At 35.0% G+C, this 14948-nt stretch overlaps 6 protein-coding genes and 1 pseudogene across 8 annotated transcripts; 4 read left to right on the top strand and 3 right to left on the bottom strand.

The window, feature by feature from the left end:
- The first annotated feature begins 902 nt into the window (after positions 1-902).
- C36A4.4 (putative UDP-N-acetylglucosamine pyrophosphorylase) lies at positions 903-3271 on the top strand. The gene is made up of 5 exons (NM_065376.7): positions 903-1158; positions 1213-1633; positions 2137-2485; positions 2536-2789; positions 2847-3271. The coding sequence occupies exons 1-5, from the start codon at positions 907-909 to the stop codon at positions 3023-3025; spliced, it is 1455 nt and encodes a 484-aa protein (NP_497777.1). The 5' UTR covers positions 903-906; the 3' UTR covers positions 3026-3271.
- On the bottom strand, positions 3269-3938 carry C36A4.11 (uncharacterized protein). The gene is made up of 2 exons (NM_001026033.5): positions 3433-3938; positions 3269-3374 (listed from the first exon to the last, which is right to left on the bottom strand). The coding sequence occupies exons 1-2, from the start codon at positions 3629-3631 to the stop codon at positions 3367-3369; spliced, it is 207 nt and encodes a 68-aa protein (NP_001021204.1). The 5' UTR covers positions 3632-3938; the 3' UTR covers positions 3269-3366.
- Positions 3939-5039: 1101 nt separating this feature from the next.
- On the top strand, positions 5040-6979 carry cyp-25A3 (Cytochrome P450; the record flags this gene model as incomplete). The annotated part of the gene is made up of 8 exons (NM_001047385.5): positions 5040-5197; positions 5249-5326; positions 5377-5498; positions 5546-5732; positions 5778-5932; positions 5980-6076; positions 6154-6486; positions 6540-6979. 8 exons carry the CDS (start codon positions 5040-5042, stop codon positions 6916-6918), a joined length of 1509 nt encoding a protein of 502 aa, NP_001040850.1. The 3' UTR covers positions 6919-6979.
- Positions 6980-7305: 326 nt separating this feature from the next.
- Positions 7306-9296, bottom strand: cyp-25A2 (Cytochrome P450; the record flags this gene model as incomplete). Its single annotated transcript, NM_065375.3, has 8 exons — positions 7306-7745; positions 7799-8131; positions 8254-8350; positions 8396-8550; positions 8605-8791; positions 8846-8967; positions 9012-9089; positions 9139-9296. 8 exons carry the CDS (start codon positions 9294-9296, stop codon positions 7367-7369), a joined length of 1509 nt encoding a protein of 502 aa, NP_497776.2. The 3' UTR covers positions 7306-7366.
- A 634-nt stretch (positions 9297-9930) lies between these two features.
- Positions 9931-11926, bottom strand: cyp-25A1 (Cytochrome P450). Its single transcript, NM_065374.5, has 8 exons — positions 11711-11926; positions 11579-11656; positions 11411-11532; positions 11175-11361; positions 10975-11129; positions 10834-10930; positions 10421-10753; positions 9931-10373 (listed from the first exon to the last, which is right to left on the bottom strand). The coding sequence occupies exons 1-8, from the start codon at positions 11866-11868 to the stop codon at positions 9995-9997; spliced, it is 1509 nt and encodes a 502-aa protein (NP_497775.3). The 5' UTR covers positions 11869-11926; the 3' UTR covers positions 9931-9994.
- A 350-nt stretch (positions 11927-12276) lies between these two features.
- C36A4.14 lies at positions 12277-14238 on the top strand (annotated as a pseudogene). The gene is made up of 5 exons: positions 12277-12314; positions 12370-12423; positions 12480-12551; positions 13345-13508; positions 13589-14238. Coding segments are annotated over exons 1-5 (978 nt in total).
- Positions 13036-14934, top strand: C36A4.10. 2 transcript variants are annotated; one of them, NM_001384058.1, is made up of 6 exons: positions 13036-13175; positions 13345-13508; positions 13589-14294; positions 14490-14547; positions 14596-14637; positions 14687-14934. In NM_001384058.1, coding segments are annotated over exons 3-6 (114 nt in total). In that variant the 5' UTR covers positions 13036-13175; positions 13345-13508; positions 13589-14281; the 3' UTR covers positions 14688-14934. The 2 variants fall into 2 exon arrangements, all encoding the same protein (NP_001369884.1); another variant differs by lacking the exons at positions 14490-14547; positions 14596-14637; positions 14687-14934 and having other exon boundaries at positions 13095-13175; positions 13589-14238.
- Positions 14935-14948: the final 14 nt, after the last annotated feature.

The raw sequence follows: 14948 nt of genomic DNA, 5'->3' as shown, positions 1-14948 counted from the left end.
ACCTTTTTTAAAGAAAAACGCGCGAGAATAAACAAATAAACAAATAAACAAAAACGAGACAGAAAAACACGAATGAGCTCTCTCGCCGCCTTATATAGCGCGGTGAGAGACGCAGAGAATGCAGGGAAATCAGAATACGACCGCTGCCGCCGTGGATCAAGATCACTAGTGATATCAGTCTCCTCTTTGTTTGATCTACCAGTAGAAGTGCAGAGCGCCTGCGATGGGTGGATTTTTTTCATTTTCAACTTTTTCAATGTCGCTGAATCAATACGTCATTTCTATTGGAAGCTAGTCTTTTTGGTTATTTTTTAGATTAAGTTTGAGTCTTGCGGTGCTCGAAAAACTCAAAATCTTTTTAAATCCACTGGTATATATATATTGGGAGAATTGAACTCTGTGCATTTTTCCGTCACTGTGTTCGCGTACTTTTAAGTTTTTATGGCGGCAGCGGCGCCATGTTCAGATGTTTTTTTATATGTTTTGTGATCTTTTCATCATTTTCTTGAAGAATTTGCAGATTTTTTTTCATTTTCAGTGAATTTTTCTTAATAAAAACTTTTTTTTTCCATTTAGATTGGATTTCTCCGCATTTTCTTCGGCGAAACAAGAGATTCTCTGTTTTTATTGCATTCTAAAAACGTTAAGCCAACAATCAATATTTTGTCGTGTTTCTTGTTTTCCATCTCCTTGTTTTTAGAGTTTTAAAGTAGGAAACGTGTTAAATAAGTGCAGTTTTTTGTGTCTATCTATTTTCCAAATGAACATTTCTGTAATTAGAGAGAAGCTGCCACACACAGCGTTATGAATAATTATTTTCTTATCTTTGCGCCGTGTATTATCACTTTTTGAATTGTTTTCCACCGGAGAATCGTTTATTTAATTTTGATCATTATTTTCAGTACGATGACCATCACTGCTCCACCAAAAGACGAGATTATCTCAAAGTTTCCGGGCTCTGAGCCACTTCTCAACTTTTACAATGAGCTCTCGGATGCCGAAAAATCGAAGCTTTTCCACCAAATTTCAACTCTAAACCTTTCGGAAGCTCATCAATGGTTCATTGATTCAGCGGATCAACGGGCTCCATCAACTGCGGAAGACCTTAAGCCGGTTCTTGATTCTCAGCATTTTGTACAAGCTGAATTGCATCAAGTGGTAGAGACTTTTAATATTTAGGTAAAACCATCATTAAAATTACATTATTTTCAGATCCTCGATGGTCTCTGGAACAAGGGAATGGATGCTATTGGACGTGGAGAAGTATGTGCAATTGTGCTCGCCGGTGGACAAGCTACACGTCTTGGATCAAGTCAACCGAAAGGAACGATTCCATTGGGAATTAACGCTTCATTTGGAGATTCTCTTTTGGGAATTCAAGCTGCCAAAATTGCACTTCTTCAGGCTCTCGCTGGAGAACGGGAGCATCAGAATCCGGGAAAAATTCACTGGGCAGTTATGACGTCACCTGGAACAGAGGAGGCTACTCGTGAGCATGTGAAGAAACTGGCGGCTCATCATGGATTCGATTTCGATGAACAAATTACTATTTTCTCACAAGATGAAATTGCTGCATACGATGAGCAGGGAAACTTCCTTCTCGGAACTAAAGGATCTGTTGTTGCTGCTCCAAGTATGAGTTTTTACGCAATTCGTGTACTCCTCGAGGAAAACTGTTTTTACGAATTTTTCAGCTATAATTCTGACTTTTTGATTATTTTTTAATCTTCAAAACGAAAAATTATATGACATTTAAAGTATTTTCGGTGTCAATATTGAAAGCAGTATTAATTGCATGGATTTTCACCCAAAACACACTAAAAATATAAATTAGTTGACGATTTGAATTTAAAAAATATCTAAAATTAAGTATTTTATCCGAATACTTAAAAATTTCGTACAAAAAAATAATTATTCTTTCTCGGGGAGTACACCAGCTGCGTAAATCGACACAAAAATTTTAAAAAATGAGTTTTTCAACGAAAAAAAAATCGAATTTTCAATATTTTAAAGATAATGTGTTCTCATCAAACTCAACTTTTTTTAGAACATAAAATCTAGACTTTTTTCTGGATTTCAAAAAAAGAAAATTATCGATTTTCTCACAAAAAACCGAAAAATCATATTTTTTTTCAGACGGCAACGGAGGTCTCTACTCTGCCATCTCTGCTCATTTGCCACGTCTTCGCGCGAAAGGAATCAAATATTTCCATGTGTATTGTGTGGACAACATTCTGTGCAAAGTTGCCGACCCTCATTTCATCGGATTCGCCATTTCAAACGAAGCTGACGTTGCAACCAAGTGTGTTCCGAAGCAAAAAGGAGAACTCGTCGGATCAGTTTGTCTTGATAGAGGACTACCACGTGTCGTTGAATATTCGGAGCTTGGAGCCGAGTTGGCTGAACAAAAGACACCGGATGGAAAATATTTGTTTGGTGCAGGATCTATTGCAAATCACTTTTTCACGATGGATTTCATGGATAGGTTTGTAATTTCAAATTTGGAGAAAAAGCTTAATTTTAAAATAAATACAGAGTCTGCTCTCCATCATCTCGTCTTCCATATCATCGTGCTCACAAGAAGATTTCCTATGTGAATGAGCAGGGAACCATTGTCAAACCGGAAAAACCAAATGGTATCAAGCTGGAGCAGTTTATTTTCGACGTCTTCGAGCTCTCGAAGCGATTTTTCATTTGGGAGGTGGCGAGGAACGAAGAGTTTTCTCCATTGAAAAATGCTCAATCTGTTGGAACTGATTGTTTGAGCACTTGTCAGAGAGATTTGTCCAGTGAGTAGATTTTTCTGTGAATTCAGAATTAAAATTGATTTAAAAACTGATTTTCAGATGTGAACAAGTTGTGGCTGGAACGTGTTCAAGCGAAAGTGACTGCAACTGAAAAGCCGATCTACTTGAAGACAATTGTCTCCTACAACGGAGAGAATCTTCAAGAACTCCGTCATCGTGAAATTTCTGATAGTGCCTTGGAATCCGATCATTCGATTAACAAATTCTTTGTTGTCTAGTCTTCTTTTGTTTCATATTTATACTGATTGCCCTACTCATTCCCCTATCATTTCCCAGCCAACTGTGTTTTATTTATGTTAAAATCCCCGTGATGCTTTCAAATTTCCTTCGGTATTTTCCCCAAAAACCGTAGTTATTAGGCCGATATTATTGCTTGACATCCATTTGTTTTAAATTTCTTAAATTTTCGTAAACTGAAACGAGTTCGAATACAGATTTTGTAAATACTAAAAATGTTAGAATGAGTTGGTACAATTTTATAAATTTAAAAATGACAATTTATTAAAAAAAAAAGTTATCCTTGGAAATGTGCCTTCTGTTGGGAGGATGTATTTAGTCATTAATTTCCTGAAAAGAGCAATAATTTAAACAAGCAAATAACAAAAATTAAAAAAAAAAAACTTACCTAATAGGCCTGCCACGCGGGACTTGTTAGCACCGGATCCAATTCGAAGGCAATCTTCCTCTTCTTGTGCATCTGAGCCACCGTGGCTGTCGAAGATGTCGCAGTAGAAGCTGCTATCCGAACATTCTCCAGACTCTGTAGATCCACCGAAACCACTTTGGATGATGGCTTCTCTGTCGTTCTTCGCCTTTGTTCCCATTTAAGCTCACGCTCTAATATCTCGAATTTCTCCTTCAAAGTCCACTCGGGAGCATCAAAGGGACTTAGCACCGGTTTCCAAAAGTTTCCTGATTCGAATAGAAGAAGAATATTCAAAAACTATTCAGTAGTAATTAAATATAAATAATTAATAAAATCAAAGTGAGAGAGCCTGTACACAAAAGCTCGATGAAAAGTATGAATGAATAATTGTGGGGTACGGAGGACAGTGTTAAACTAGAGATTAGAGACACAGACTGTTTTATATAAACAAAAAAGTATTGGTCACATTGTTACATTGTTTGAAAGAACATTTGAACGAGATTCTGAGCGTTTTTAAATTTTTGCAGCTAAAAATACGGTACCCGGTTTCGACGCGACAATCATTTGTTAAATGCTAAAAGATGTGCGCCTTTAAGGAGTACTGTACTATCAAACTTTTGTTTTTGCTGGATGTTCATCGTCTTTTAATACTTTTCCGATAAAAGTATATTTATTTAAATTAAAACATTCCAATAACCCTTTAAACAACCTTGCAAAATCGATGAAAATTGCCCAGAAACGAAAACTTGAAATTACAGTACTCTTTAAAGGCGCACATATTTTCGCATTTAACAAAAATTTGTCGTGTCGAGACCGAGTACCGGAAGTTTGGCTAAAGCTCGTTGCGAAGTATTGCGATTTAGACACAAATATGCTAACGGGTCTCGGAACGGGCAAAACTTTGCAGTTACAGTACCCGTAACTATTACGAAATTATTTTACATACACTTTCATGTACGTCAAACTTTTTTTTTCATAATTCCCATAAAATAAAAAGGTTTTGCTTTTTAAACTCGAAAAGATTCAGCGAACGTGCATTTACAAATAGAGGGGAAAATTACGAAAAAATAAGCGTACGGTAGCTACATAGTTTCGATCGCCCCGAGACCGTATTTTTAGCCGAAATTCTAAGTTTTCAAAATAACCGTGACTTGGTGCAATCGTTCTTCATTTGTGACCATTTGTGGTTTGTTATGATATTTGCGCACGTCTACTATAAACATGATTAGTTGATGTGTATAGGATACAAAAAGTTCACGCTATACTCTACCCAATTGCTGGTATATAAACAGAGACATCACAGTGGTCGGAGTCTATCTTTTTATTTTTCCACCGTTGTTTCCTTTTCACTAATTGATCGATTAGTTGGAAACAATATGTTCTTTACTTCATTTTGACAACTTATTTCTCAGTTCATTTTAAGGATATCAAAAAATGATACACTTCAAAAATATAGACAAAGAAATTAAAATTATTTTGGCAGTTGATAATTTTTTGATAAAACCGATGGCAACCGAGATATAGGCTGCTAAAGTGAGCAATGAAGATACTTTTTTCTTCCACATTTTAAACTTGAACAATTCCAGATGGCCTTCCTGATTCTAACTTCAATTTTGGTATCCCTTGTATCATTTATCATCTATGTTATTCTGGCAAGAAAGGAACGATTCAGACTTCGAGGAAAAATTGGATTATCTGGACCAGAGCCTCATTGGCTTATGGGAAATTTAAAACAAATTATTGAGTTAGTTGAAGTTCAAAACATTAAATATGAAAACTTAATTTTTATTTTCAGGCGAAAAGCAAAGCTAGGTTACGATGATTCTTATGATTGGTACAACAAGCTTCACAAACAATTTGGCGAAACTTTTGGGTAAGATTTTTTTTAATTGTGAAAACTTAAATTTTGAATTATAATTTCAGAATCTACTTTGGCACCCAGCTCAACATAAACATTACCAATGAGGAAGATATTAAAGAAGTTTTTATCAAAAATTTCTCGAATTTTTCGGACAGAACTCCACCACCAATTATTGAAGATAATAGTGAGCACCACTCACTTTCAGTTGGAACCTACTATTTTCTTATTTAGAACTCAAAGAATCGTTGCTCCAAAACACATACGAATCTGGATGGAAGCATACTCGATCTGCAATTGCTCCGATTTTTTCAACGGGAAAAATGAAGGCAATGCATGAGACAATTCATTCGAAAGTTGACCTGTTCCTGGAGATTTTGAAGGAAAAAGCAAGCTCCGGACAGAAATGGGATATTTATGAGTTAGTTCAAAAACTTTTGCATGATTCGGATATTTATTATTTCAGCGATTTCCAAGGTCTAACCCTAGATGTGATTGGAAAATGTGCATTTGCAATTGACAGTAATTGCCAGAGAGATAGAAATGATGTATTCTATGTGAACGCAAGAAAATTTATTACGAACATAGATATTCGACATAGTAAAATTATCAGCACTTCTTGTAAGTTGTGATGGAAACCTGGACAAGCGGGAAATGTTTATTTTCAGTCCTTTTCCCGGAACTATCAAAACTATGGAAGGTACTATACAGGTTCACAGATTTGGCAAAGGCTGAGATTCCATTAGTTGAGGGACTTGCAGATGTGTAAGTTTTGAAAGTTATAGACAATTATTACAGTCATATCAATTAGCTCATTCTCCTGTAACATTTTTAACTTTCAGTTACGAAAGACGCCGCGGAGGAGAAGGATCCGACAGTGTAGATCTATTAAAACTACTGTTAAATCGAGAAGATGACAAATCAAAACCAATGACAAAACAAGAAGTAATTGAAAATTGTTTTGCATTTCTATTGGCTGGTTATGAAACAACAAGTACTGCAATGACATATTGTTCATATCTCTTATCAAAATATCCAAATGTTCAACAGAAATTATATGAAGAAATTATGGAAGCAAAAGAGAATGGGGGATTGACTTATGATTCAATACATAATATGAAATATTTGGATTATGTTTATAAAGAAACTCTGAGATGTTATCCACCGGTTATTCAGTAAGTTTTTTATTCAGAAATCAGGAATAATTGCCTAATTTTCTAAATTTCAGCTTCTCCAACCGCCGTTGTCTCAAAGACATTACGATTCGTGGTCAATTCTATCCGAAGGGAGCAATTGTAGTTTGTCTACCACACACTGTCCACCGTAATCCAGAAAATTGGGATTCCCCCGAAGAATTCCATCCGGAAAGATTTGAGAATTGGGAAGAAAAGAGTAGCTCATTGAAGTGGATTCCATTTGGTGTTGGACCAAGATATTGTGTTGGAATGAGATTTGCTGAAATGGAATTTAAAACCACAATTGCCAAGTTACTGGATACTTTTGAACTGAAACAATTCGAAGGAGAAGCTGATTTGATTCCAGATTGTAATGGAGTAATTATGAGACCAAAGGATCCTGTCAGATTGCATTTGAAACCGAGAAACTAATCATCATATATTTTCCTTTGTACATATATACCAAGAAGTGTAAATAAATTATCAAAATACATTGCGGTTTCAAAATTTGTATGAGCTCCAGTTTCTACATGTTCTCAATTGGGGGCTTAGTTACCAAAATCACTGGAACCGAGGCGATAGCCATCCAAAGTGGTCGTTGACATTTTGACGAAGTTACGATTTTGATCTCGTCAGTTGAGTTTTTATAGATGTACGCCTAGCTGTGACTGACTCGGACCTTGATTGAATTTGCCTGATGAAGTATCATAGTTTGGTACCAAAATATTGAAACCAATTTGAAGTGCTACAAAATACTACTGAAATCTGTAATATTCCAAAATCTTTCTTTTCAAATAAGTTGACTGCACGAGATTCACCGAGAAAATATGATATTTTATACATTGGGAAATTGAAACAAAATATTGCATAATTATTATAATCAGTTTCTCGGTTTCAAAAGCAATCTGACAGGATCCTTTGGTCTCATAATTACTCCATTACAATCTGGAATCAAATCAGCTTCTCCTTTGAATTGTTTCAGTTCAAAAGTATCCAGTAACTTGACAATTGTGGTTTTAAATTCCATTTCAGCAAATCTCATTCCAACACAATATCTTGGTCCAACACCAAATGGAATCCATTTCAATGAGCTACTCTTTTCTTCCCAATTCTCAAATCTTTCCGGATGGAATTCTTCGGGGGAATCCCAATTTTCTGGGTTGAGATGAACTGTGTGAGGTAAGCATGTGACTACTGATCCTTTTGGATAAAATTGTCCGCGAATCGTAATGTCTGCGAGGCAGCGTCTATTGATGAAACTTAAATTTAAAGATTCTTTAAAAATTTCAGTTATTTAGCAATTGAAACTTACTGAATAACCGGTGGATAACATCTCAGAGTTTCTTTATAAACATAATCCAAATATTTCATATTATGTATTGAATCATAAGTCAATCCCCCATTCTCTTTTGCTTCCATAATTTCTTCATATAATTTCTGTTGAACATTTGGATATTTTGATAAGAGATATGAACAATATGTCATTGCAGTACTTGTTGTTTCATAACCAGCCAATAGAAATGCAAAACAATTTTCAATTACTTCTTGTTTTGTCATTGGTTTTGATTTGTCATCTTCTCGATTTAGCAGTAGTTTTAACAGGTCCACACTGTCAGATCCTTCTCCTCCGCGGCGTCTTTCGTAACTGAAAATCTTTGTTAGTATAAGGGAGAAAGAACAGAAGTTTTCCAATAAAAACGGAGTGCTGAACAAAATGTCTGAAACTAAGCCATAGGAAATAATTTCTAATATAAAAAAAAGACTTACACATTAGACAATCCCTCAACAAGTGGAATTTCTGCATCTGCCAACGGTGTATACTTGTAGAGTGCTCTCCACAAAGGTGCAAGTTCCGGAAGAATAACTGAAAAACCCTTTCTATAATGTTTCCTGGATAAAGTATACTTACATGAGGCTGCAATGACTTTACTGTGTCGAATATCAATATTTGCAATAAATTTTCTAGCGTTCACATAGAATACATCATTTCGATCTCTCTGGCAGTTACTGTCAATTGCAAATGCACACTTTCCAATCACATCTAGAGTTAGACCTTGGAAGTCTCTGAAACAAAAGTTTGCTGAAGGTGAGGCCTATAAATTCAGTTTTTGAACTAACTCATAAATATCCCATTTCTGTCCGGAGCTGGCTTTTTCTCTCAAAATATCCAAGAAAAGATCCACTTTCGAATGAATTGTTTCCTGCATTGCCTTCATTTTTCCCGTTGAGAAAATCGGAGCAATTGCTGATCGAGTATGTTTCCAGCCAGTCGCATACGTGTTTTGGAGCAGAGACTGGTTTAGTTCTGTAAGAAATATATTGATATGTACAGTTAAAAAAAAAGAAAAAAGAAAATTACGGTTAGAATCGAAAATTGGTGGCACAATTCGATCGGAAAAGTTTGAGAAATTCTTAATAAAAACTTCTTTAATATCTTCTTCGTTTGATAGAACAATATTCATCTGCGCGCCAAAATAGATTCTGAAATAATTTTTTTTAATTTGAAAATGCGCAGGTATACTAACCCAAAAGTCTCCCCATATTGCTTATGAAGCTCGTTGAACCATTTATTTGAATCATCATATCCTAGTTTTTCTTTCCGGCTGAAAAAATTTCCACAAAATAAACAAAATAAAATTATATTTTACTCACTCAACGATCTGCTTCAAATTTCCCATAAACCAATGAGGTTCTGGTCCAGTTAATCCAATTTTCTCACGAAGTTTGAATTGTTCCCTTCTTGCAAAAAGAATATAAATGATAAAAGATACCAAAAGTATTAAAATTGAGGTGAGAATCAGAAGAGCCATCTGAAACAATTTTTCTGATTGAATAAAGTGTTGACAGAGAGAAAATAGTTATGCGAAACTGGGAAATATTGTCGAAATCGAGAGTTATTTTATCAAAGATAACATTTACAAAATTGCAATCGAATCATCAATGTTTTCGGTCATTTTAAGGGCTTCGTCACTCATAAAACTGATAAAAACTGATGGCTAGAGTCTAACCAGGCCCTCTTTTCACTATTTATCGGCTGATTCTCTTCTTGTTCAAATATTTGGGAATAGTTTGTGATCAGCAAATTTTGTGATTTGGTATGATGTTGTGGGGAACGATTTGCAAAGGCTGTCTGAGGGGGAAATGAGTGACAAAAAACGGTGGTTGAAAAACTTCTTTCATAGAGTTGAGGCTAAATCACCTGACTCCAGAGTTTGATGCAAAAAAAGGGGTACTTGGTCTCGACACAACTAAAATATTTTCAGTTTTGGGTACTGTAGGTGTTTTCTTTCAATTTTGATGAATGTGCGTTTTTATTCGGGAAACTGTGGTAATTTGGCAAGTTTCTGAACCGCGTTCTTAAAGGAGGAGTAGCGCCAATGCGGATTTTGTCTAAATACAATTATAATGATCCAAAACGACCGAATATCATAATAAAACACTTAGAAAACAAGATATTTTATACATACTTAATGGCGGAATTCAAATGAATGTTGGATAATTATTATAATCAGTTTCTCGGTTTCAAATGCAATCTAACAGGATCATTTGGTCTCATAATAACTCCATTACAATCTGGAATCAAATCAGCTTCTCCTTCGAATTGTTTCAGTTCAAAAGTATCCAGTAACTTGACAATTGTGGTTTTAAATTCCATTTCAGCAAATCTCATTCCAACACAATATCTTGGTCCAACACCAAATGGAATCCATTTCAATGAGCTACTCTTTTCTTCCCAATTCTCAAATCTTTCCGGATGGAATTCTTCGGGGGAATCCCAATTTTCTGGGTTACGGTGGACAGTGTGTGGCAGGCAAACTACAATTGCTCCCTTCGGATAGAATTGGCCACGAATCGTAATATCCTCTCGACAAAGACGCCGGATGAAACTGAAATGCTGAGATAAAAATTACTTTCAAAAACTCAAATAACTCACTGAATGACTGGTGGATAGAATCTCAAAGTTTCTTTATAAACACAATCCAAATATTTCATATTATGTATTGAATCATAAGTCAATCCCCCATTCTCTTTTGCTTCCATAATTTCTTCATATAATTTCTGTTGAACATTTGGATATTTTGATAAGAGATATGAACAATATGTCATTGCAGTACTTGTTGTTTCATAACCAGCCAATAGAAATGCAAAACAATTTTCAATTACTTCTTGTTTTGTCATTGGTTTTGATTTGTCATCTTCTCGATTTAACAGTAGTTTTAATAGATCTACACTGTCGGATCCTTCTCCACCACGGCGCCTTTCGTAACTGCAAGGGAGGTGTTCTAATTGTAAAAACAAAATGGATCACTCAGAGCAGAACTTAGCCTTGTCCTGTCGGAAACCTACACATTTGACAGTCCTTCGACAAGTGGAATTTCTGCATCTGCCAGTGGTGTGTATTTGTAAAGTGCTTTCCAAAAAGTGGAAAGTTCCGGGAGAAGAACTATGAAAATATGTGAAATTATTTATGGTTATTTTTACAGTTACCGGATGCTGCAATGATTTTACTGTGTCGGATGTCAATGTTCGAAATGTACTTCTTTGCGTTCACATAGAATACATCATTTCGATCTCTCTGGCAATTACTATCAATTGCAAATGCACATTTCCCAATCACATCTAGGGTTAGACCTTGGAAATCGCTGAAATAATAAATATCCGAATCATTCAAAAATTTTTGAACTAACTCATAAATATCCCATTTCTGCCCGGAGCTTGCTTTTTCTCTCAAAATATCCAAGAAAAGATCCACCTTCGAATTAATTGTTTCCTGCATTGCCTTCATTTTTCCCGTTGAAAATATTGGAGCAATTGCAGATCGTGTATGCTTCCAACCAGAGGAGTAAGAATTCATGAGCAAAGATGCAGTTAGCTCTGTAACTCTACTTATGCTAGAAATCAAACATCAAAATGGAAAACTCACGATTAGCCTCGTAAATTGAAGGTACAGATCGGTCGGAAAAATTGGAGAAATTTTTGATAAAAACTTCTTTAATATCTTTCTCATTTGATATAACAATATTCATTTGCGACCCATAGTAAATTCTAGAAGCCTAGAACTATTAAATTTTAAGTTACAGTAACCACAAACCCGAAAGTCTCTCCATACTGCTCGTGAAGCTCGTTAAACCATCTATTTGCATCGTCATATCCAAGTTTTTCCTTGCGTCTGGAAATTAGTATTATCAAATGATAAGTTTTCTTGATTTTTAATATCACGAACTCTGCAGTCTGCTTCAAATTTCCCAAAAACCAATGTGGCTCTGGACCAGATAATCCGATTTTCTCACGAAGTTTGAATCTTTCTCTCCTTGCCAAAATAATGTAGATAAAGAAAGTAAAAATAGAAATTACTAAAGAGCTTAAAATCAGGAGAGCCATTTATTTGCCTAAGAAAAACTGCTGCTTCTGGCTTCAGTTGAACAGAATGACCATTGATAAAGTTGATAAAGCTTGTTTGTTAAATGATAATGGCTAGAGTTTAACCAATGGAAAACCAACGGTTATTTTTTATTCGACAGTTTGCAAATTTCGAACAATTATAGTTATTGACGTTGTGTTGAGAAAATCAAAAATTAAATTTGTGTTGATAACTTCAGGCGTTGGTGTTTGCCTCATGCCTGCTTGATGAGTACCACTTTTTCCATATTTCGATAGCATCGTTCATTCATTTCATTTATCTTTTTTTTCATCTCTTATTGTGCCGTCATCTAGTCTCATTTTAGACTCATTGTTACCAAAAGACAACCTACTGAATGGATGTCCACTTTATTCTATATTCTTTTTTTTACTGTTTTTTAGTATACATGGATTTATTTTAAGTGACGGTAAAAATACTTCATTTAAAAAATTTCAATAAAGTAATAAAAAACAAATTTTCAGGTTTGAAAACTTACAAAATGGCAAATGGACACATGAAATCCCATCTAAATCGAAGTAAGACAAAACTAAACTTTTGTTTGGTTTACAATTGAAAATGTTAAATTTTTCAGGATGTCAGATTGAGATTTTAAAGAAGTAAGATTTCTTCACTGGAGCAAGTCGTGTCTTATTTAAAATTTGAGGTTAGTATTTCGATTTTTCATGGCTTACAAGCTAGATTTTTTAAAACAAGCGTTTTTTTTTGAAAGATGATGTTTAAACAAAGCCACCACTTTCTAAAATTCCCTTTGCGTGTAATTTTTGTAAATTTGCCGATTTTGCCGTTTGTCAATAGTTAACTTGCTGAAAATATTTATAAGAATATTTATAAGCAGTAATACTTTCGTGGAGATCGTTTACTTTTTATGATAACTCTAGGAAAATTTAGAGGAAGAGTTTGCATTCGCAGTTTGAAAATTGATATTTTAAATCAACCAGCAGAAAAAAGCAACACCGCAGTTTTCTGAAAACCTTTTGAAAAACGACAATTTGGCGCAAGAAACATCCTTTTCACAAATATTTTTTTCCCAAAAAATCAACTCTCTAAATATCCATCTAAACCCGATCGATGTATTGTGCTGTTTACCATAATGACGTCACTCAAAAACGCTGCGTTTCCGTGCATATGTTAACCTCGCTTCGTTCCTCCTCTGCCTAGTCATTCTGCTTACTAGATACCCTACGGAATGGGTGTCCCCTCTTCTTCTTCTGTTTTTATTGATTTTTACTCAATTTTGAAATGTATTTTGTACATTTTGTACAAAAAGGTGAGGGAATTCACAGTATTTTTTATAGTAAATTTTTCAAATATTTTTTTTCTTCTGGAGTTGCAGCCTTTTTTTTAGAGAATAAGTATTTCGCAACACTATGTATATTTAAAAAAAAAAAAAATTTGAATTTTTACAAAAAAATCAGCTAAACTAATGACATATTGAGATGCTCGGCAATGTATGGAGGACGAACACAACCGGACAACTTTATGTCGCAATGTCACCGTGAAAAAGGAAATTTTTGAATTTTGGAATGGGATTGAATTCCACTTGGGGTAAATTCGCCATTTTTGGTAAAATTTTGAGTGATATGAACAGTGATCTACTGCGGTGAGATTTTTTTTATTTTCGTGAGATATTTGATGGCCCTGGGTTTCGGAAAAAATTCAAGTAAAAACTGCGATTTTCAGATACAGACAGCATCGTCTATTGATTGAATTCAACACTTAGCAAGCCACTTTCTCAACAATACGGCTAGCCATATAAAGACCAAGCTCCTCGGTCTTGACGAAATCCCAAAAACCCTAGATGAGGTTGTAAAACGGGCTGAAAAGATCCAAAGAATCGCGGATATGAGGAAAAAAGAAAAAGATGACGAGGAAGACACCAGCAAACTTGTTGCCGGAATCAACAGACTGATGGACGATGACAAGAAAAACGTCCCAACAACGAGAGCCATGCCATCAGCACCAACACCTCACCCATCATCAGCTCCATCAACACCACCACCGCCACTAAATAAGAAATAATCTTTTTTTTATTTTATTATTATCAGTTCGTTTAATTTTTATTGATTTTTTAGTAATCACCCCGGTTTTTTTATTGTTTAGCACACCCACTCCCTACTTCCTTTTGTAATTTTGGACCCCAACCCAACCATCGCTTGTATTTTTTTAAAATTTTTTTTTCTCTGACTGGTTAGAGGCAGGAGCCTCTACTTCCACAGGAGGGGGGATGCCAGAGGGTGAGATTCATTTATTTTCATTCATCTCTCTTAGATAAACATATTTTCTCAGTATCCCTCTCTTCATATTCAGGAAAAGGTGCGAGACCATAGAGGACAAACGGTCTCGTTGGACGGGTCGGAACCACCCGTCCACAATATGGTGTACTGCGGTGAGTTACTAGTTTTTAATTGAAAACTTGTTATCTACGTTATACGATAGAAAAACCTAAGAAAGAGTCCTATGGTCTCGAGCAACTCCAACTAAAAATTAAATTTAATAGGCCCCTACAGAATAATTTAGTTCCTAATAGAATCTAATAATAATTCTAAGATACTAGTATTATTATAATATTATTATTTTTCAGATACCGACTCGATAATCTTTTATCGGATTTCCATATATTGCATATATCATATACTGCGGTAAGTCATCTGGGATATAAGATCTTTTTTCTTACTTTTATTTTTCAGATACGGATTCCAGAATAAAAAAAAGGAAGATGATTTACTGTGGTAAGGAATTTAAAACCTTGTTTATTTTCTAAAAACTTCCACTTTTCAGACACCGATTCCATCATTTATTCAAGAAAGGCATATAAATCTTTGAATAAATACATCTGAAACAGGGAACAGCTATTCACTTCGACCTGTTCCGAACGGAACAGGAGACGAAGCAGGCGAATAAAGAGAGGCACAAAAGACAATCAGCACGAGAGAAACAGATCTTCATCAAACAGAAACAGAAACTTCATCACAATATTGAACTATCGTACGATAAATTGAATTAAATAAAATTTAAAAGACTTCAAAGTTTTAAAATTCAA

This window comes from Caenorhabditis elegans, chromosome III (assembly GCF_000002985.6).
Source record: "Caenorhabditis elegans chromosome III".
Classification (NCBI taxonomy): domain Eukaryota; kingdom Metazoa; phylum Nematoda; class Chromadorea; order Rhabditida; family Rhabditidae; genus Caenorhabditis; species Caenorhabditis elegans.
The sequence above is the reverse complement of the archived record's forward strand: the minus strand, read 5'-3'. Positions and strand labels throughout refer to the sequence as shown.

Coding starts and splice junctions, on each gene's coding strand:
- C36A4.4 (NM_065376.7), top strand. CDS start 907: ATGACCATCACTGCTCCACCAAAAGACGAGATTATCTCAAAGTTTCCG. Junction 1,634..2,136: donor ATCTGTTGTTGCTGCTCCAA/GTATGAGTTTTT, acceptor ATTTTTTTTCAG/ACGGCAACGGAGGTCTCTAC. Junction 2,486..2,535: donor ACGATGGATTTCATGGATAG/GTTTGTAATTTC, acceptor AAATAAATACAG/AGTCTGCTCTCCATCATCTC.
- C36A4.11 (NM_001026033.5), bottom strand. CDS start 3,631: ATGGGAACAAAGGCGAAGAACGACAGAGAAGCCATCATCCAAAGTGGT.
- cyp-25A1 (NM_065374.5), bottom strand. CDS start 11,868: ATGGCTCTCCTGATTTTAAGCTCTTTAGTAATTTCTATTTTTACTTTC. Junction 11,657..11,710: donor AATTTGAAGCAGACTGCAGA/GTTCGTGATATT, acceptor ACTAATTTCCAG/ACGCAAGGAAAAACTTGGAT. Junction 11,130..11,174: donor CAGAAATGGGATATTTATGA/GTTAGTTCAAAA, acceptor TTATTATTTCAG/CGATTTCCAAGGTCTAACCC.
- C36A4.10 (NM_001384058.1), top strand. Junction 14,548..14,595: donor TGCATATATCATATACTGCG/GTAAGTCATCTG, acceptor TTTATTTTTCAG/ATACGGATTCCAGAATAAAA.